The sequence below is a fragment of the Vipera berus genome (assembly GCF_964194415.1).
Source record: "Vipera berus genome assembly, chromosome: Z".
Classification (NCBI taxonomy): domain Eukaryota; kingdom Metazoa; phylum Chordata; class Lepidosauria; order Squamata; family Viperidae; genus Vipera; species Vipera berus.
The window spans coordinates 19,504,346-19,527,032 of NC_138205.1; the positions used below are offsets into that span (position 1 = coordinate 19,504,346).

General features: G+C 44.7%; 1 protein-coding gene across 1 annotated transcript in view; it reads right to left on the reverse strand.

The window, feature by feature from the left end:
* Positions 1–15,695, reverse strand: part of LOC308678684 (pleckstrin homology domain-containing family A member 4-like) — a gene marked incomplete at its 5' end in the record, with an annotated part of 37,200 nt that extends 21,505 nt beyond the window's left edge. The window contains 10 exons of the mRNA XM_081345921.1: positions 2,088–2,156; positions 4,393–4,494; positions 6,318–6,395; positions 8,253–8,835; positions 9,134–9,397; positions 10,783–10,898; positions 12,716–12,816; positions 13,322–13,394; positions 14,156–14,266; positions 15,612–15,695. Coding sequence (XP_081202047.1) covers positions 2,088–2,156; positions 4,393–4,494; positions 6,318–6,395; positions 8,253–8,835; positions 9,134–9,397; positions 10,783–10,898; positions 12,716–12,816; positions 13,322–13,394; positions 14,156–14,266; positions 15,612–15,695 — 1,581 coding nt within the window. The remainder of the gene's footprint in view (positions 1–2,087; positions 2,157–4,392; positions 4,495–6,317; positions 6,396–8,252; positions 8,836–9,133; positions 9,398–10,782; positions 10,899–12,715; positions 12,817–13,321; positions 13,395–14,155; positions 14,267–15,611) is intronic.
* Positions 15,696–22,687: the final 6,992 nt, after the last annotated feature.

Here is a 22,687-nt window from a genome sequence, read left to right on the forward strand (position 1 = left end):
CATGCTTCTGCCAGCTGCTTGACCACCTACTACAAACAAATGTTTATATTGTGTAAAGCTTTCTCTGCTGATAAGTGTGTGAATAAGGCATGGACACAGGCCAGGGTTAGTCCCAATGAGCTACCCTCTATCCATACAATGTAAAGGGAACCTATTGTCTGGCCCTAGGAGAGTGGAAGGAACACTGATTAGAGATGTGAATCCCAAACCTGGTTAACTTGCCAAAATTGGGTAAAACTGGGGTTTGGGGAGGGAGCTAACAACACAAAAACCTATCAAATAGCTTGTTTGATTGTGTGTTGTCGTGGGGGGGATACTGTTCTTTATTCTTTTATATTGTTTTTTTTTATTTTTTGTAAGCAGCCCAGAGCCACTGAAAGTGAATGGGTGGCTATATATGTAAATCTCATATATGCATGCATATGCATATACACACACACACACACACTCAATCACAACAGGGACATTTAAATAAGAACTTTCTGATAAACAGTGAAAAGGCTTTCTGATAAGCATTTTGGGGGAACGAAGAAAAAAGTTTGGGAAGCACTGGATTAGAGGGATAGCAGAGATATTATAAGAGCAGAACTTTAGACCTGAACTCACAGCTCCAAGATGGCCAAATGATGGAAGTTTGATCTGGTGATTAAGGCCCTGGCCTAGATTATAATAAAAGGAAAATGCCTCTTCCATTGATCACGGTGTATTTTTTATTTTTAATTTTTATTTTAATTCCATTTATATCCCGCCCTTCTCCGAAGACTCAGGGCGGCTTACAAGCTTAGCAGTAGCCTTCATTCTATGTATATGCCTGCTTATTAGGGCTTTCACACACACCCCCAAGCGGCATTATTACAAAGTCAGCTTAATTGCCCCCAACAATCTGGGTCCTCATTTTACCTACCTCGGAAGGATGGAAGGCTGAGTCAACTTTGAGCCTGGTGGGACTCGAACCTGCACTAATTGCAGGCAGCTGGTGTTACTTAAGGAGGCATTAGCCCACTGCTCCACCAAGGAGCAGTGCCTTCAAGTCAGTTTTGACTCCTGGTGACTGCCTAGACTAGTCCGTGCAGGTTTTTTGGCAAGGTATTTTGGAAGTGGATTGCCATTGCCTCTTTTCTAGGGTTGAGACAGAATGACTGGCCCCAAATCACAGTTGGCTTTGCATCCAAAGTGGGAGAAAAATTCATGCTCTCCCATTTTCCAGCCTGATGATGCCTTAACCACAAGCTCTTTCAAAGAAGCTGTAGGCCCATGTAAAATTATTTAACTCAAACTAAAATAATCTTCTAGACTTGGATGGAATCTTTTCTGGGGTGGGGGGGGGAGGGGGGACCAGATTTTTGCCATTTGGTCCTGGAGAAATCTGCCTAATCATCTTTTTTTTTTCTGTTCTTAGGCCAACAGTGAAATATATTTCTTCATTTTCATTTCACAATTAACCTTTGAGATTTTCTTTCTTTTCTTTTTCAAATGGTACTTTTTTTTTACTGCCACTGCGTTTGGAATAGTTTGGTTTCATTCAGTTTACTCTTCCACTGCTATTTACACCACTCTCAAATCTCAGCTTAGTGATAAGACTCCAGGGGGAAAGGGGAAGAACGGCCTCTTTCAGAGGTAAATCAATACAGGTAGTCCTCGACTTATGACCACAATTGAGCCTCAAATTTCTGTTGCTAAGTGAGACACTTGTTAAGTGAGCTTTGCCTGCATTTTACGACCTTTCCTGCAACACTTGTTAAGTGAATCGCCGCAGTTGTTAGTAACATGGTTGGGAAATGACTCTGGCTTCCCCGCTGGCTTTGCTTGTCAGAAGGTCACAAAAGGGGATCACATGACCCTCAGGACACAGCGACCGTCATTAAGGATGAGTCAGTTGCCAAGCATCTGCATTTTGATCATGGGAACATGGGGATGCTGCGACGGTCGTAAGTGTGAAAAATGGTCATAAGTCACTTTTTTCAGTGCTGTTGTAACTTCGAACAGTCACTAAGTGAACTGTCGTATGTCAAGGACTGCCTGTAAGGGAAATTGGCAAAGCAAAAGCAATACACATCGTCCATTGGTAAGAGAAGAGAAATGCATACGTCGGTGTCACTTTCAAACCGCTGCCTGCCAGGAGAATGGCTGCTCCTTTCCTGCAGTGCGTTTCGACCCTAGAAAGACAGCAAATAGAGCATCCATGTTATCACCCCACAAATAGAAGGGGGGAAGAAGTGGCAGCGCTGGCTTTTGCACCAAAGCAGGGGACACTACACACGTGTTCAAGATACTTATTTATTTATTTATTATTTATTAATTCAATTTGTATACCGCCCTATTCCCGAAGGACTCAGGGCGGTTTACAGGGCAAAATTTAAAAACAATACAGTATAAAATTAAGTTAAAATAAAATAAAATAAAATATGGCCCCAAGAATTAAAATCCCAATTTAAAATCATTAAAAAAACCCCAAACCTGGATCTTAACAAGGTTTCTATGAGTACTTTGGTGCAACTCTTGCCTAAAGAAACCTAGCCAGTCAGTCAGGGAGAAAGCGAGGCAAAACCTTAGTTTGAGGGACTAGATTTTCACACGCGGGGAGATGTTGACATCAAGTCAGATTCGGTCAAATTATGACGGTTTGCATTTCAAAACAAGGAGCCCGAAAGAAATTGTTTAAAATCCAAATGCTGATTCTTGCTAAAATTAACCGAGTAAAAGTGATGCGGTTAAACAGGACTTAACCAAAATCTTGCTAAGCTATACTACCTCAGCAGCAATACAATATTCTAATGGGGACAGTCAAGATCGCAAATGGCAATCAGATAAAGCAAGGACGCTGCGGCCATCATGAATGCATGCCAAGTGCCTGAATTCTGATCACATGACCATGTGACTTTTTTCATTGCCGTTGTGACTTTGAATGGTTGCTAAACGAAGGGCTGTCAGTGAAAAACTACCTGTGCTATCTATGTCTTACTAAAATTCTTGCAGTTCTTGGCAATTGGGCAAATTGTTGCATGGGGAAACCATTTTTGAGTCAACCTATCTCAAATAGGCTAACTTAAAGAATGTGACCAAAATCCAGGAGCCCTGACTCCCGTGGGATTGAAATTTGGCGAAACAGTGACTGTTCCAATGTCACCAACTGTTGCACCGCTGCAGTCAGCCGTAGCCACATGACTGTCACTTCTTACTATACTTCCCCAAAATGGCTCTCTGTCCCGCCTCCCTCTGGCCTCTGCACCCAATTGGCTGGCAGCAAGGCCCGATGGGTGAGCAGCAATTGGCTGCTTTGAAACCAAGGCTGAAATCTGAAATTTCTTAACCACGGTGGGCAGAGAGGAAACGATGAGAGCGTGCCTTAGATGCTTTCTGGCAAGTTAAGGCTGGTTGGAGGTTGCTGGCAGTTGACAGGTGAGTCTCCCTGGTGGGAGGAGATCAACAGTTCCCTTGGTTCCCCCTATCCTTAGCACAGGGGCAGGCAGTTCCGTGGGTCAGCTGAAGAGGAGGAGGAACGGGGGGAGGAGGAGGAGGAGGAGGAGGAGGAGGAAGTGGAGACAGAAGCTTCAACATGGCTTTGCTAAAGGTCATGAACAGAAATGCTGCCAGCCCATATTATATGGGGAAAGAAGGAAAACCCAGTGGGTGACGGGTTGTCCATCACTACATACCATTATATTTGAATACTTAAAGTTCTTCCAAGACAATTTGGATCTGGTTGTTCATGGGTCAGCTGAGGAAGAGGAGCAGGGGGGGAGGAGGAGGAGGAGGAGACAGAAGTTTCAAGATGGCTTTGCTAAAGGTCACGAAGAGAAACACTGCCAGCCCATATTATAGTTGCAAGAAAAAGTATGTGAACCCTTTGGGATTACGTGGAGTTTTGCATGAATTGGCCATAAAATGCGCTCTAAATGTCATGTAAGTCACAACAATAGCAAAACACAGTCTGCTTAAAATAATACTACACAAACATTAGCTGTTGTCATGTTTTAATTGAACATAAGATTTAGAGCGCATTTTATGGCCAATTCATGCAAAACTCCACGTAATCCCAAAGGGTTCACATACTTTTTCTTGCAACTGTATATGGGGAAAGAAGAAAAACCCAATGGGTGATGGGTTGTCCATCACCACAAACCATTATATTTGAATACTTAAAAGTTCTTCCGAGACAATTTGGATCTGGTTGTTCACATCCCTGCCCAAATCCTTACTGTGCAACCAGGAATAAATGTTCCAGCTACTGCCTGGTTCGTATTACTATGAACAGCGGTAGAAAAGAGTCACATAAATATAAGAGCTAGACATTCTATGCAGTTATCTAGTTAATTTTTTGCACTAACATTGTCCGTGATGGTAGGGTTGTTGGCCAAGAACAGGGGAGGAACCGAGTACGAATCGACATACCGTGAACCCTATAGATGTCCTTTTCCCAGGGGTGGACCGAGTGGGCAGGGGAGGAAGGGGTGGTAGGTGCAGGTAGCTTGATGAGGCGGAGTGGGGGGTTATCTGTAGGAAAAGGGAAGGCAATATTAAGGAATATAGCCAAGAAGGGTTAGGAGCAGGTCATGTGACAGTGCAAAAAAAACAAAAAAAAACCCTCGAATGTACATTATACACGAAGTACTTTTCAGAAAACTCTGAGCTTTCATTCTAGACAGGAACTTCGAAAATGGTTTGAGGACCCGGGTCAGCTTCTTGCAAGACAATCCAAGTTGCAACAGGGCAATTACGGTAGTTAAGTTATAACGCTCGTAAAACAGACCCAATTTTTATTATGCCCTTTTCGCAGCAGTCATTAAACACGCACAGTGATCATAAAGCAAAAACTGCAGTTGCTAAGCAAACTCATCGTTCACTATAACTAAATGCCGATTTCCGGGAAGGGGGGGGGAACGTAAAATGAAGTCACGTGATCGTGGGATGCTGTAAATGTCGCTTGGTTGCCAAGTGCCCAACGTGCGGTCATGTGACCTGGGGGGGGGAGGCGGCTGCTGGAACTTCAGAAACAGGTCATAAGTACCCCAGAAAGCTCCATTGCAACACAGAATGATTGCTAAGCAACTGGTTATAAGTTGAGGACTACCTGTATTTTGCTTTATTGGCATCATTTATACCAATTATAAGGGACGCGGTGGCTCAGTGGGTTAGGACGCTGAGCTTGTCAATCAGAAGGTCGGCAGTTTGGCGGGTTGAATCCCGAGTGCCGCGTAACAGAGTGAGCGCCTGTTACTTGTCCAAGCTTCTGCCAACCTAGCAGTTCGAAAGCACGTAAAAATGCAAGTAGAAAAATAGGGACCACTACGGTGGGAAGGTAACAGCGTTCCTTGCACCTTTGGCGTCTAGTCACGCCGGCCGCATGACCACGGAGACGTCCTCGGACAAGCGCTGGCTCTTCGGCTTTGAAACGGAGATGAGCACCAGCCCCTAGAGTTGGAAACAACTAGCACGCATGTGCGGGGGAACCTTTACCTTTATACCAATTATATAATTGGGCTGGAGAACTCAGCTTGTGATGGGGCTGAATTACAGATAGTCCTCAACTTACGACCACAACTGAGTCCAAAATTTATGTTGCTAAGTGAGAAACCTGTGAAGTGAGCTTTGCCCTATTTGTACGACTTTCCTCGCCACATCTGTTAAGTGAATCACTGGAGTTCTTAAATTAGTAACGCGGTTGTTAAAGGAATCTGGCTTCCCTTGCTGACTTTGCTTGTCAGTAGGTCGCAAAAGTGGATCATGTGACTCCGGGACACTGCAGACCATCACAAATGTGAGTCAGTTGTCAGGCATCTGAATGTACATCACGTAACTGTGGGGATGCTACAACAGTTGTTAAGTGTGGAAAAATGGTCCTAAGTCACTTTTCTCAGGGCCATTGCAACTCTGAATGGTCATTAAACGAACTGTTGTAAGTCAAGAACTACCCGTACTTAGCCACAGAATGCAATATTTTCACAAAAAAATGCAGGAAGCCACACACAGTCCTGGTCATGATGAATGCAGAGGGCACCTTCTGTCTGTATTTGTCAGGGGTAGGCAACCTTGGCTCTTTGATGACTCGTGGACTTCAACTCCCAGAATTCCTGAGCCAGCATGGCTCAGCTTGGAAACCTCTCCCTTTCCCCTCAGCATGGCTGGCTCAGGAATTCTGGGAGTTGAAGTCCACGAGTCATCAAAGAGCCAAGGTTGCCTACTCCTGGTATATGTGATACTCAGACCTAGCATATCTAGATTTTGCAGGCTAGATACAGATGGGAGGGAGCATAGCCAATAGAGCAGGAAAATGGAAAATGAAAAATGCTATACATGTCTGCCTTTCCAATACTCACCAGTCGGCCATGAAGCCGAGACATGACCAAAGCACGGGACGGGCCGACCGATGGAGAGAGGTATCCTCGCTCTGTAAACTGGCAGAGATAGAGAGACATTTGTGAGATGTTCAAACTCAGATTACAGAGTGAATTCAACGTTGTATTTGTTGGTTGACTTGGTGTGCACAGGCCCCATCTTACCTTCAAGCGACATCAAAAAACGAATCAATAAAAATAAAAATACGAGCATGCTGAACCAGCAGTAGAAACACAAGCAGCACAATAAAAAAAAAAACCAAGGATCAATGGCGGGATTCATGGATACATTACATGCAATTCAACCATTGGGAAAAAAAAAATCTCCAAAGCCACCAGACCACTCCCCAGGTGTTGGCAAAAATCACCGACAAGCTTAGGAAATCAGGAGCCAAGGCGGTTCAAATGAATACAAGCTAACGCTCTCTGCAAGAATCTGAACTACTAATGGTCAAAGCGAATTGGCGGTGGATGAGAGTCAATGGAATTCAAGGTGGGTTGGACTTAAGATCTCTTGTGGGTTCAAAGGGAGGCTAGACTGATGACGTGTTTGACCCCTCCCTTGGGCTCGAGCCTAGTCATCTCCTACAGCAGGGGTCTTCAAACGTGGCCCTTTTATGACTTGTGGACTTCAACTCCCAGAATTCCATGCCATCCCCAGAAGAGATAGGCTAGTTCGCCTCTTTTTAAATGTTTTCTCCATCAGTCTGGTGAGGTACTCCAGAAAAAAAAGTGCTATCTTTACTGTAAAATGACATTAACAGAAGCTTAAAAATCCAAAGGCACAGCCCTCCTCATTTTTACAGTGTAAGAAACTAGGATTGGTCCCCTTTTGAGATGTTTGCCGTGCCCCCTCCTCCAATTACTTCTGTGGACTCAATTTCCGCTTGTTTGACCTTTGTCTAGCCCAGAGCTTTTCAACCTTTTCACCCATTGTAGCACTTTTAGGATATGGCAACATCCGAGTACCACGTCGCCTAGCAAGGTGTCAAAAACTTGATGACACACCACCACCACCCAAAAAAGGAAAAAAGTGATGTACAGGTAGTCCTCGACTTACAACAGTTTATTTAGTGACCATTCGAAGTTATAATGGCACTGAAAAAAGTGCCCCCCAAGCCACAGCTGAGCAAGACACCTGCCTGCCTGCCCAGCAGCGCTCTTCCTCCTGTCCGAGGTTTTCACTGTTGTGAGCATTTCTGTTGAGGATTGGCAGCGGGGGTGGGGTGAGGGTGGGTGTTTGGTTTTTATTCCCCCCCGTCTGCTGGGTGGTTGCAGCAGGTTTTGGTCACTTCACATGACCCCGGGACATTGTGACCATCATAAATATGAATCAGTTGCCAAGCATCTGAATGTAAATCACAAGACCCTGGAGATGCTGAAACATTCCAGCTGATCGGTGCTTCTTCTGGGCTCAGCAGAAGCGCCAGGATCAGCACCAAGCTCCAGCTGGAGCCTGGCGCTGATCCTGGTGCTTCCACTGAGCCCTGACAGCCCTGCAGCTCCAGCCATCTCTCGCTCAGGCTTGTGTGGTACTGCCACCGGTTCAGCTCATTCCCCTCCCCCGCTACCACTTTTCTAGGATGGTCGCCTACCACCTGCCAGGTGCCAATGTACCACAGGTGGTACCCATACCACTGGTTGAAAAGCCCTGGTTTAGCCCAGGGGTAGGCAACCTTGGCTCTTTTATGACTCGTGGCCTTCAACTCCCAGAATTCCTGAGCCAGCCATGAGCCTGCTGGCTGAGGAATTCTGGGAGCTGAAGTCCTCAAGTCATAAAAGGGCCATGTTTGAAGTCCTACAGTCACATCTTCAGGGTCTTCCTAAAGTCCAGGAGGATCGTGTCTAGTCTAAGCTCAGGAGGAATGATATTCCAATGGGATTGTTGTGCTTACTGAAGCCGAAATTCCCACTTACTCTGTTTTGTTGCGGTCTCCCCATTGAAGGGACCAAGCCATCTTCACCCACAGGCTGGACTCTATGGAGATGAGGACTTTGAGCGTAGCGCCTGGCATAGGAGTCCTCAGAGGTCGGGAACACATCGTACCGGTCCGCAGGGGTCAGAATGTGGCCTTTGTGGGCCGGTGATGCAACAGCATAAGGGTTATTGGGCAGGCATTTGTTGGGGGCAATATCTACCCTTCCCATGGGGGTGTTGGCATGCAGACTCCTAGGAGAGCTCATGATGGAGAGATCGTCACAGGAGGCAGCCTGTGCAACAGCTGATCGCGGAGGGCTCCGGTGGGCATCATGAGGGCTCCGACGGGCATCCTGCGCGTCAGACGGGTGAGTCCGTGGCAACTTGGGGGGGTCGGCTGCTGGGGCTAGCGGGAGGGAATAGGCTCGGGAGGAACGCAGGGAAATCACAGGAGAAGGCTGTGACATCCGAGATGGAGGAGGTGGGCTTTCAGAGGAAGGCGGTAGCGGGGTCCGCGGGCGGGAAGAGAACTTGGTGCAACTGACAGGAGAAGGACATCCATGGGTCTGGGAAGACAGGGAGCTGCCAAGAGGAGATGAAGGAGAAGGAGAAAGTCAATTGTTGGTGATCCTGAAGGGCTTTGGAGAGCCAGAGTAGCCATCTGCTACTACATCCTTCCCACTCTTTACAACAGCAGGGATGTGTCCAACCTTGGCCACTTTTAAGACCGGCGGACTTCAACTCCCAGAATTTCCCAGCCAGCCATGCTGGCTGGGGAATTCTGGGAGTTGAAGTCCGCCGGTCTTAAAAGTGGCCAAGGTTGGACACATCCCTCCTCTACGACACCCACTGAGGCGAATCTGGTTTTGCCTCTCCTTACCTCAGTTCCGGCTGCTCTTTCTTTTCACGGCAGTAGCTCCCGTTGAGCGAACTGGATAGAGAAGCCCTCTTAAGGCAAGGGGATCCCTTCTGGATGTCAGGAAGGTGGAGGCTTTCGGATGAGGAGGTCTGGGCCTCCTGGATCCCCGAGAGGTGGGCAACTTCCAGCGACTCGGTGCTTTTGGCACAATCATCCTGGGGGAGCCGGATGTCCTCAAAGCTGGTGTGGGCAGAGACTGAGTGGCTGTGGAGACCCCCTTGGTTGCTGAGGTGGAGGCAGAAGGGGGGACATCTTTATTTTATGGTATTTATTTTATAACCCACCTTTATTGCTTTTAACAAATAACTCAAAAGGGGCAAACAAATGCACCTTCCTTCTCCTATTTTCCCCACAAACAAAAACCCTGCGAGGTGTGCTAGGCTGAGAGTGAGCGGCTGGCCCAAAGTCACCTGGCCAACCTTCATGCCTAAGACAGGACTAGAACTCACAGTCTCCTGGTGATTGGCCCAAAGTCACCCAGTTGATTTTCTATGCCTAAGGCAGGACTAGAACTCACAGACTCCTGGCGATTGGTGATTGGCCCGAAGTCTAGCTGCTTTTCTTGCCTAAGGTGGGACTAGAACTCACAGACTCCTGGCGATTGGTGATTGGCCCGAAGTCTAGCTACTTTTCTTGCCTAAGGTGGGACTAGAACTCACAGACTCCTGGTGATTGCCCCAAAGCTGGCTGTCATGCTTAAGGCAAGACTAGAACTCACAGGCTCCTGGTGATTGGTGATTGGCCCAAAGTCTAGCTGCTTTTCTTTTCTAAGGTGGAACTAGAACTCACAGTCTCCTAGTGATTGCCCCAAAGTCACCCAGCCAACTTTCATGCCTAAGTCAAGACTAGAACTCACTGTCTCCTGGTGATTGGCCCAAAGTCTCCCAGTTGATTTTCTATGCCAAGGCAGGACTAGAACTCACAGGCTCCTGGCGATTGGCCCGAAGTCTAGCTGCTTTTCTTGCCTAAGGTGGGACTAGAACTCACAGTCTCCTGGTGATTGCCCCAAAGCTGGCTGTCATGCCTAAGGCAGGACTAGAACTCACAGGATCCTGGTGATTGGCCCAAAGTCTAGCTGCTTTTCTTGCCTAGGGTGGGACTAGAACTCACAGTCTCCTGGTGATTGCCCCAAAGTCACCCAGCCAACTTTCATGCCTAAGACAGGAATAGAACCCATTGTTTCCTGGTGATTGCCCCAAAGCTGGCTGTCATGCCTAAGGCAGGACTAGAACTCAGAGTCTCCTGTGCCTTAAGCATTAGACCAATACATCCGAGTGACTGTTCCAGGTCTCCATAACATTGCCCATTATTCCCAGTGCGAAGTCCAGCCTCTCCCTCTTCAGCCAAATGCTGCCCTGTCTGACCAGCTCCATCAAGATGCCTTCCCAGTTCTTCCACAAGGACAACTTACAAATTCAGTTTTCTCATAAAATTCCGCTCTTGTCTTGTCCAGTTCTTACTTTAATAGCATTCACTCTCTTTTCACGGGATTATTCTTTCCAGAACTTTCTACGGTACATTATGTCCCATCTCCTTAGACACCTGACTACGCAAAATTGGCAATGCACTCACAACTGGGCTGTGTGTCTGTCCCCATACCCAGCCCTTACAGGTTTCCACAGTTGCACTCGGCCACAGATGACTGGTTCATGGCCCAGATCCAGCTATTCATATCCAACTGGGTGTCTGCACTGAAATAGTAAGTCCGCATGCCAGGGTGTTCAGCCTATGGGAAAAAAGAAAAGAGAAAGAAGTTCCTTGTAATGGTTGGAGTCTCCACAAGAGGGCAGAAGATACACTTCAAACACCAGCAGAAAAGGAGAGAGCTGGAATTCTTGGTTTCCTATACCAGGGGTCCTCAACTTTGGCAACTTTAAGACTTGTGGACTTCAACTCCCAGAATTCCTCAGCCAGCAAAGAATTCTGGGAGTTGAAGTTCACAAGTCTTAAAGTTGCCAAGGTTGGAGACCCCTGTCCTATACCACTCCTAGCAAATAACGTCACTCTGCTTTGTAAGTGGCTGGACTCTTGCTCATTTCATTTTGTGGGGAGCTTCAAGATACTCTGTAGCAGCCTTTCTCAGCCTTGGCAACTTGCAAGATATGAGGACTTCCAACTCCCAGAATTCCCTAGCATGGCTGGCTGGGGAATTCTGGGAGTTGAAGTCCACACATCTTCAAGCTGCCAAGGTTGAGAAACGCTGCTCTGTAGGACGGTTGCATGACTGCCTTAGTAAGGAGACACAACATGGCTATGTCGCAATCCATCGTTTTGAAGACACCTACTAGAGAAAGCTAGCCAACTATACTGGCAAAACATTTTGGGCAGCCTCTTGTCTGAGATGCAGTGAAAGATAATGAATAGGTTTGCATTCAATTTGTCCCTGCCTGCCGTCGAATGTGGGTGTTTCACTGTCCTAAAGGTAGGAAAGGAGTTTCAATAAGCAATTCTAAAACCTTGCCAAAAATGCTGCAGGGACTTGTTTAGGCAGTAGTAGCCAGGAGTCAATACTGACTCAGAGACACCAACACCACCAACAAAAAAAAGGTCCTGCATTAGATTCGGTACCATTTGTATATCTTCCAGTCTATGCATCTCATGGTATTGAGTAGGGGGTTGGACTAGAAGATCGCCAAGGTCCCTTCCAACCCTATTATTCTGTGTTCTGGTTCCTCTGCCTGAAAGTCTCTGTAGATCAGCTGCTAGCAGGCAGAGCAAGAAATCCTAGTTGATACAGCTTTTAAACTAGGATAAGTGAAGCACTGTTTTGCTAGAAGCTGGATGCACACATGCCCTTGAGTTCCTTGAGAAGAAAAAAAAGCAGGCTCAAAGATTCTAAATCGGGGTGTCAAACTGCCAGCCATTGGGCTGGACGCGTCATCTGGAAGCCACGCCCACCCCATTGCCGGCAATGGCAAAATAGTCCCGATACGTTTTGCGACGTCACGTGACGTCGTGAGTTTGACAAGTCTGTTCTAAATCAATATATCATACAGTTAGTCCTCAACTTACAACTAGAAATGAGCCTGGAATTTTGATTAAAAATCATTGTGGTCATGAAGAGGGTCAACAAATGACTTGATTTTTAGTACCCCTTTTATGATGATTCATAAAGCAAACTCATGTGGTCGTTAGGACAAAACCCCCATGGTCATTAAGTGTATTCAACCGGTGGCTTTTGCTATTTTCTGCTGGAAAACGTGAGCCAGCTGTCAATCACCCCAAATGCAATCAGGTGATTGGGGGGGGGGGAGGAGCGGTAGCATTTGTATCTTCAAGGTCCTAACTAGCTTTTTTTGAAGTCTGTCATAATTTCACACTGGGGTTAAGTGAACGTTCATTAAGTCGAAGGCCACCTGTATTAGATAGATGAGCCAACAATGGAGGCAAATAGCTTCCCGTACAGTATTCACCACATATAGATCTTGCTGCTTAAAGCTGAGGCGATGGTCAGACTCTATGGTGGTGACCATGGATAAATTAAGGAGAAATTCCATCATCACAGGAGGGACAAAAGCATAAATGAGGGTCCTTCCTCCTGACCTTGAATACAAAGCGTCGGTTCTTCTTCTCCTTGGAGAAAGCTGTCCGAATCTCATAGCTGGGGAGGAGGATACTGCCCAAAACCATCTCTTCACGGCTGTCTAGAACACACCCCGCAAAACCCCCACAGAAAGAAACTTGTCAGGGCTCCTGCTCAGAGCAGATGGGGAGAAAACTCCCCATTGTCCACCAACACGACTGTTTCAAGGAACTGGGTTACGCTCACAGCAGTGTCTCTCAACTTCAAGCCGTCACTAAACGAACAGTCGTCAGCCGAGGACTGCCTGCCTTTCTGTTTTTAAACTTCTGTTCCTAGTCCTTAGGAATGTTGCCTTTGATTTCTGCCTGTTGATGCATCGCCACACTTGGCCCACGAAACAGGCCTACCCAGTGGTGGGATTCAAATAGGTGAACCACCAGTTCTCTGTGTGGATGCCGCTTCCGGAAGTCCATTCTGGGCCTGGGCAACCAAAAAAAATTAGCTACCGGTTCTGCCCAAGTGGTGCGAACCGGCTGAATCCCACCACCGGTCCTTACCTCCAAATGATTTGCTTCCACCTCAAGGAAACTGAAACAGGAAAAAAAAATCAAGAAAATCCAAATTACCTCTGTAGTAGAAGAGGCAGTAATTGGAAAGGACAAACCAGCGCCGCTTCCACAATTTGAGCCCAGAGCTATCCTGAAAGAAACAAAAAGAAATAGTAGTGCGTTAGTCCAAAGCCGTGTCAAAAGTTTTACCCAGGTAGAACAGGATTCCCCAATTTTAACCCCTTTTAGGGCCCAGGTCTGCTAGAGTTCTGCAATGATATCAAGTGATTTGGGGCCATTTCGCACCCATGATCAGAATTTTTCATTTTTTCCCCTGAAGTTTTAAAAGGGAATTGTGAAGAGTTGTTTCATTTTTGCATGATGCTAAACCCAATTTAAAACTGGCTACAGTTTTAGCCTGTTTCCAAACTCCAGCTAGCAAGAAAACAACAGTTCAGCAATAGTACCGGTAGTCCCCAGCTTACAACCATTTGTTTAGTAACCGTTTGAAGTTACAATGGCCCTGAACAAAGTGACGTATGACTGGTTTTCACCCTTACGACCATCGTAGCTTCCCCACAGACATGTGATCACAATTCAGACGCTTGGCAACTGGCGTGTATTTACGATATGGCAGTTGCGTGTCCCGGGGTCACCTTTTGCAACCTCCTTCTGATAAGCAAAGTCAATGCAGAAGCCAGATTCACTTATTGTGTTACTAACTTAACGACTACAACTATTCGCTTAACAAGTGTGGCAAGAACGGTCGTAAAATAGAGCATAGCCCACTTAACAACTGTCTCGCTTAGCAACAGAAATTTTGGGCTCAGTTGTGGTCATAAGCCAAAGAGTACCTAGATTCAATTTCGTGAAAGCTTATCCATCCTCCTGCATTTCTCAGAAACCATTTACCTGCTTATAAAGCCAGCCACGCATTACAACAGGAGAGTTAGGATCTCTCTTGAAGGAGTTTGCTCTCTTCCCAAATGTGTGCACTTTCCGGACCGGCCGGGCTACATGTGGCTATGGAGAAACAAATGGATAAATGCAAAATAAACTTACTATATTAAAGAGTACACTCTCTACTGAGCTATCCATCTATTTAGCTCAGCATTATTGACCTTAAACAGTCCTCCAGAACCATGTTCAAACCAAGAATCCTAGTTAAAAAGCTAAGAACTAAACCAAAATCCTCCGTGAAGAAAACCATGTCTCTGTCCGTGACCCACCGCAGGGGGGAAAAGGTGTTTTTGCGGCTTTCAAGGAATTAAAAATCTCCAAGTTAGAAATTCCACGGAAATAAGACCTAACCAGAAAATAAGACCTAGCGTGACTTTGTAAAATGGGGCAAAACTGACTTAACAAATTTCTCACTTAGCAACATAAATTTTGGGCTCAACCGTGGTCGTACATTGAGGGCTGTCTGGAATGTAAAGGAACGAATGTGAACTGAAAATAAATGTGAAACATTGTAGGAAACATCAAGGAAGTTGGCCATATACAAAGAACAAATGAGAACTGTATCAGAAAACTTACTTTTTCTTTCTGGTGTTTTCCCGCAGGTGTAAGGTGTGCTTTTTGGATCAAATGTTGATCCATCAGTTGCAACCATTAATTGCGAAAAAAAATGAATGGATCAAAAGGAAGTGGACGAAAATAAGTTTTGATTGGGTGAAATTGATGAGATCCTCAAAAGGAGAAGTTAAAAGAATCAAAGGCAATCCACAAATTTATGGATGGACTTGAGGGATATAGTCTGAACCCAGCTGTATTTTATTTTCTTGTCCCTCATTTCTTGCCTTCATTGTTTTTTTACTTACTACTTTTAACTCCTTCTCTGTGCTTTGTATAATGTTGTTTAGCCCCAAAGGGAGTGTCCTGTTTCTCATAGTAAGCAATGGATGTTTTAATTGCTATTACTGTATCACAAGGTTTAAATAAGAAGTTTAAACCATTAAAATTGTATCTAGGTGCATAGGAGACTATTATATTGTGGCTTTATTCCTTGAAAAGTGCTTTATCTTTTCAAGGAACTAAAGGTCAGTGAGATTTTCTTTTCAAACCATCAAGATACCCCCAATAGCTAATGCAGGCATATAAGGACCAGAGTAAATATTTGAGGATTAGAAATTGTTATGCAAGTTTTTTTTAGCTTTCCTTCTTTCTTGGAATAGGATTCTAGTGTTGTTCTTTTAAAAAGCACAAGTGTTTGACCCAAGAGATAACCAATTACTTTGAAGTTCTTTGACAATAAGACTTGAGTAACAGCCCAACAACACTCAGGAAAAACAAATATAGGTGAAAGAAATGGTGGGTGACTCATTTTTATGTCTCATTTGTCAGGTTCCCATCAATTCCAGGTCCTCACCTTTGTTCCCATCGAGACTGAAGAGATGGTGGCTGTACTGCTGGCTAAACTCAGACCACTTTTAGGTCTATCCCCTTCTGACATTGTCCCCGGTGAATTTGATGTTAATCTGCAAAAACAAAAACAAAAAACCAACCAGATTATATTATAAATGTAATGCTTTAGTGTTTCTCAGCCACGGCGACAAGAGAAAGCGTGGGTTTCAACTCCCATAATTCCTCAGCCAGCCATGTTGATTGAGGAATTCTGGGAGTTGAAGTTCACACATCTTCAAGTTGCCAAGGCTGAGAAACACTGCTTTAGGCCAGGGGTCCCCAACCTCCAGTCCGTGGACCAGTACCGGGCTGTGGCATGCCAGCAACTGGGTTACGCAAACAAGCAAAGCCCCATCCGCAAGATGCAGGCAGCATACAAAACTACGCACCCTCCGGTCCACGGAAAAACCTCTCTCCGTGGAACCAGTCCCTGGTGCCCAAAAGTTTGGGGACCTCTGCTTAGGGGGAACTTACAAGTAGAAGACCACCAATTTGAAACAATCCATTTTTGAGAAAGACAGAGCATACGTCTTCAGCTTTTCAAAAGGTATCAAATGTAACCATCCCTGGAGATTTTCAAGAGATTGGACAACCATTTATCCAGAATGGTGTAAGGTCTCCTGCTCAAATAGGGGGTTGGACTAGAAGACCTCCAAGGTCCCTTCTAACCCTTGTTACTGTATGTAATTCTAACCCTAACCAATCAATTGGTGAATTCATATTTGGCCACTTCCCTTTCATTCCTTGTTTCTTTTTCCATCTCTTAACAAAAATGCATTTTGTCTCTGTCTAGGATAATATATTGTCCTAATCCAGGTTTATCAAACAAGCCACAGTGGCCTACTTCAGGAAATACGAACTCACTTTTTATAACAGCCTTGTAAATGAAGTTTCCATATCTGCAAAAGAATTTATTGGCCAACTGGGATCAGACATTTAAAGCTCGGGGATTCTGGCTGGAGGTCTGTAATAAATGAGAATTTTTTATTCTAACTTCAGACCACAAATGGAAGGCAACCACCTTTTCCCATCAGCCTGATTATTGATCTGCTGAGAATTCTTCTGTCACCTATGGCAACCAGATAATGCTTAAATACAAAACTGGCTTATAATATCTGTAATCAGAACTTCATCATCCTGAATTCCATCCAAAATCCAATGCATGACATGGAATTTGGATTCCTGAACATATCAGCATTCTTGTTTCTATTGTTTCTGGGGATTTGTTTTTTTTAAAGCCACAAGTTAAATTATTCCTATTTTTAAAGGAATGAGTCATTGTTCTAGTTATTCCTTTTATTAGCCATTTTGCAAAAAATCCAGAAGATATGCATATTCAGTACATGAATATAATGTTACCCTTCATATTGGTGGATTTTTTTCTTTGTAGAAAATATGCAGGCCAGATTTGCTAACATATTTTGTTGTCAGGACATTTCATTAACAAAGACTTTGCCGGGTTTTAATAGCAGTGAAGTTTTTTGTTTTGTTTTTTTTAAAAATCTGTTAAGCATAACCCAGAGAATAGGAAAAATATTGTGCCCTGCTAAGTCTTTACTTCCACCCCACAAACCCAGCACCCCACAAACCTCTCTGTCAAATCCACCCCTTCCTCTCAATTTATGAATCATTTTCTTCACATTTACAGCCTAATCTTCAGGAAACAAACAAACACACAAAAAAGCACTCCTCCTATCGATCAACCTTATGTGAAATCTGTATTAACCTGTTGTGTTCCCTTCCCTACTTTACGTCAGAGCAAAATTTGAAAAAGTGGGGAGGGGCACAGAATTAAAAGTTTTTAGGGCAGAAGCAGAAAGGCTTACAACCAACCCAGCCTGCTTTAATTAAAATCCTTTCCTTCATTCCTGCATCTACACATTTGCCATGAGATTTTTAAATGCCCCATTGATCTTTTCTCCTTCTTTTAAATGGAGCCAAAACTCAAAATGGAAGTATTGAAACTAGGGAAGTAACCCTTCTGTTTGGCCCTTTGCCATTAATTCCCTTCAGTTATTTTTGGATCAAACCCACCTGCTTGTGTCTGGCATCTCTTTCCAGACATTATCGACTTGGAGATGGGAAATTCCATCCCCTTCGCTGCCAGAAAGGTTCTGCGGTTACTTGTCCCCTTTGTTGTTAAAACCCAGAACCTCCACATTTCTAAATATCTGAGATTCTAACTCTCGCAGGCCACTTTTGATTCATGCTTAAGTGGCATTTGGAGCTTCCAGCTTCTCAGTTACCGATGATAACTCTTTGTTATGGTTGGTTTCCATGCATAATTCATATTTTGTCGAGCGCAAGCATGATTTGACACCCTACAAATCTACCGTGCTGCAATTAGAATAATTTTCAAATACCACGGCTTCTATTTTACAGGAATGCTGTTGCTGCAAATTATACCTACATTTTTTTAAAAAAAAAATATTATTTTTTTAAAAAAACCGCGGTGGCTCAGTGGGTTAGGATGCTGAGCTTGTCGATCAGAAGGTCGGCAGTTTGGCGGGTCAAATCCCGAGTGCCGCGTAGCAGAGTAAAGCGCCTGTTACTCATCCCAGCTTCTGCCAACCTAGCAGTTCAAAACCACGTAAAAATGCAAGTAGAAAAATAGGGACCACTACGGTGGGAAGGTAACAGCATTCCGTGCGCCTCTGGTGTCTAGTCATGCCGGCCACATGACCACAGAGACGTCCTCGGACAAGCGCTGGCTCTTCGGCTTTGAAACGGAGATGAGCACTGGCCCCTAGAGTTGGAAACGACTAGCACGCATGTGCAGGGGAACCTTTACCTTTACCTTTTTAAGCGGTCAATGGAGTACATGTGTCCTCCCCCTGAACTGCTACTGAAATGTAAGTTTTAATGTGAAAGAAAGAAGTATTAAATAGATAGGAAGTAATCTAATTGTATTAAAATAATTTATTTTTTAAATTACATTAATATTTCAATCAAATTTCTGCAAAACTCAAAACTTTGTCCTGTCCTGCCCAATTTTTGGAGCCCTCCATCCCTGGATGCCAAAAGCAGCCTTTGCCCGCCCCTCAAAAAGTCTCACACCTCTGATGTATAACATCAAATATGCTAAAACAATCCTGTAAAATTACAGTACAACTACGGTAGTCCTCAACTTACAACAGTTCATTTAGTAACCGCTCAAAGTTACAAGGGCATTTAAAAAAGTGAGTTATGACCGTTTTTCACACTTATGACCGTTGCAGCATCCCTGTGGTCACGTGGTCAAAAATCAGACGCTTGGCAACTGACTCATATTTATGACGGTTGCAGGGTCCTGGGGTCATGTGATTATCTTCTGCGAACATTTGACAAGTAAAGACAATAGGGAAGCCAGATTCACTTAGCAACCATTTCACTACGATAATTTAACAACTGCATTGATTCACTGTGGCAGGAAAGTGGAGCAAAATTCACTTAACAAATGTCTCACCTGGCAAAAAAAAAATCTGGGCTCACTTGTGTTTGTTAAGTTGGGGACTAGCTGTATTTCCATACAACCATTCAGAAAATCAATTTCACACAGCAGTTCTACTTCAGTGACCACAACTGGGTTAATCATTAAGAAAAGCAGTAAGACCAGGACTGTGCTTCTGACCTTCAGCTTTACAAACCTGCCAAGGTAGTAAAGTCATAAAGTTACATTTTCACTACCGCCGTAACTGCGAAGGGTCGCTAAACGAGATGGTTTCTAAACGAGGAGTACCTTATCAAGCATTGGGAGAAGAAACCTGAGCAAAGAGATGATCAGGATTTAAAACAACCTTGAATGGTCGTTAAGTCGAGGACTACATGTAAACCAATGGGAATTTGCCATCCACCATAACAAGACAAAGAAGATAACGCAGCATTTTGCAGAAAACCTCTTCCCAACCAGCGCTGGCTGGCAACACATTTTGTCTCATGATCCCCAACCAAAGGGCACCTCCATACTGTAACTCCTGGCACACATTGCCTTTGCATTCCATCTCTCCCTCCCACCTCTTACTCCAGCTATGACGCCAAGTGGATGAATGGAGCATTGATTCAGGAAGGACCCCCCCCACCCCCAAACCCCGCCTGGATCCTGAACAGCAAGGGGAGCACTGAAGGCCCTTATTCAAACACCCACACTGCGTTTGAGGAACATCATGTTGTTGCCTTCGCCCGGAGCCATAGGGAAAGATGGAATATTTAAGGGGGCAATAAGATACAATGAGGGAAAAGGCAAGGAGCAGCTTGACCTTCCCCATAATCATGGGAGTGAAGAAGAACCGTCTTCACAAATGCACTACATGATGCAAAATGCAACACGTGGCTAGGTTGCTTCCAAGCTTGGTGTTTAGGGCCATAAAGTTTAGCATAAGCTTTATTGCAGTGATGTACAGCAGGGCTTTTCAACTTTTTCACCCATTGTACCACTTTTAGGATATGGCAACATCTGAGTACCACTAGTCGCCTAGCAAGGTGTCAAAAACTTGATGACCAAAAAAAAAAGGGAAAAAGTGATGAAGTACAGGTAGTCCTCAATGTACAACAGTTCGCTTAGTGACTGTTCGAAGTTACAATGGCACTGAAAAAAGTGCCCCCCAAGCCACAGCTGAGCAAGACATCTGCCTGCCCGCCCGGCGGCGCTTTTCCTCTTGTCCAAGGTTTTCATTGTTGTCAGCATTTCTGTTGAGGATTGGCAGCAGGGGTGGGGGTAGGTGTTTGGTTTTTATTCCCCCCCCAGCTGCTGGTTGGTTGCAGCAGGTTTTGGTCACTTCACATGACCCTGGGACACCGTGACCGTCATAAATATGAATCAGTTGCCAAGCATCTAAATGTAAATCACAAGACCCTGGAGATGCTGCAACATTCCAGCTGATTGGCACTTCTTCTGGGCTCAGAAGTGCCAGGATCAGTGCCGAGCTCCAGCTGGAGCCTGGTGCTGATCCTGGCACTTCCGCTGAGCCCTGACAGCCCTGCAGCTCCAGTCATCTCTTGCTCAGGCTTGTGTGATGCTGCCACCGGTTCAGCTCATTCCCCTCCCCCGCTACCACTTTTCTAGGATGGTCGCATACCACCTGCCAGATGTCAATGTACCACAGGTGGTACCCGTACCACTGGTTGAAAAGCCTTGATGTACAGAGGCTCCTTCCCTTGCTTTAATTTTTAACATGCTAATTTGCATAGTTCACTACTTAGAAGGGTACATCGTGCTAAGCTATGATTTGCTTTCAATTATGCTTTTAAGCTCACACTTAGGCTGACTCATATAGAACAAAAACCTACGGTATCACACTTTGGCTCAATGCAATGTGTGAATCTAATCAGAAGCTTGTAGAGTCAGTCATCTTCTTGTTTCCAAATTCAAAGATTTCAAGGTTGCCAACTGACAATGCAAGAAAATATACCAGTTCATGGTGACAGGTTATGCTTTTGGAGGAATCAAAAATGAGGGGGGAAAAGCCAACTTTGGTGATGAGACATGATCCCAGGTTGTAATTGGTGAAGACAGGATACCGTTTTGAATTTATATCCATCAAGTTTAACATTACTCATCTAAGGCTCTAAAAGATGTAAAACTCCATTTCCCAACATTCCCAGCCCAATCCCAAAACATTTAGCACACACCCAGGTCTTCAGGATTTAGGGCAAGCCCCATCACTAAGCCAGTGTTTCCCAAGCTCAGTGGCTTTAATATGTGGACTTCAGCTCCCAGAATTCCTTAGCACTGTATAAAATGCTTCCTGGAGAATTCTGGGAGTTGACGTCCATCCATCTTAAAGTTTACAAAGTGAGGAAACGGTGCACTAAGCAAAGTGAGACAGATGCCAGGAGAATATATGTCACAGGGAATGACCCATGGCTCTTAAACTTGCTTTCTCCCTTCACATGTAGTTCAGGATACAGTTCTATTAAAGGGAGATTCAACTGCCAAATCAGTCAAATTGCAGCATCAGAGGCCCGGAAGAGAAGGGACAGTTACCATATTGGTTATTGAGGGAAAATATCTAAGCTAATCTGTCAAATCTCTACAGACTTTCTAGGCCTTCCAGAAGACACCAAGGATTGAACTCTCCTGCTTGAAAGAATGTGTTCCACCACAGAGATCCAGTCAAGATGGGAGAAAGCGTGCAGTTCTCTCTCAATTCCTTTTGTAGAATTAGTAAAAATTATTTAAGAATTTAGTATGAGGGACAGGGATATCAATTCAGCTTTAAGGAGACAAAGAGTAAACGTAAGGTCTTTAGTAAGACCAAACTTGGAATACGGCATCCAGTTCTGGTCACCACACTATAAAAAAAATTGTTGAGACTCTGGAAAAGTGTAGAGAAGAGCAATAAGAATGATTAGGGGACTGGATGCTAAAACCTACTAAGAACGGTGACAGGAAATGGATATGTCTAGTCTAGTGAAAAGAAGGACTAGGCGAGACATGATAGCAGTGTTCCAATATTTGAGGGGCTCCTACAAAGAAGGGTCAAACTATTTTCCAAAGCACCAAAAGGCAAGACAAGAAATAATGGATGAAAAGTAACCAAGGAGAAAAGCAACCTAGAACTAAGGAGAAAACTCCTAACAGTTAGACCAGGGGTAGGCAACCTCGGCTCTTTTATGACTCATGGACTTCAACTCCCAGAATTCCTGAGCCAGCATGGCTCAGCTTGGAAACCTCTGTCTTTCCCCTCAACATAGCTGACTCAGGAATTCTGGGAGTTGAAGTCCATGAGTCATAAAAGAGCCGAGGTTGCCTACCCCTGAGTTAGACCAATCAACCAATGGAATAACTTGCCTTCAGAAGTTGTGGGTGCTCCATCACTGGAGCCTTTCAAAAAGAGACTGGACAACCATTTGTCTAAAATGGTATAGGGTCTCCTGCTTGGAGAAGACCTCCAAGGTCCCTTCCAGCTCTATTATTCTATGTTCTAACCATCCAGGATGCGACGTTAGTGTCCTCCAAGCACCTTGAGTCAGATTAGTGAGTGTACACCATCTCTGATACCTCCAAATACACCCGATTATAATGTGATTCCAGGTTCCCACGGAAAACCTAAATCGGTATTT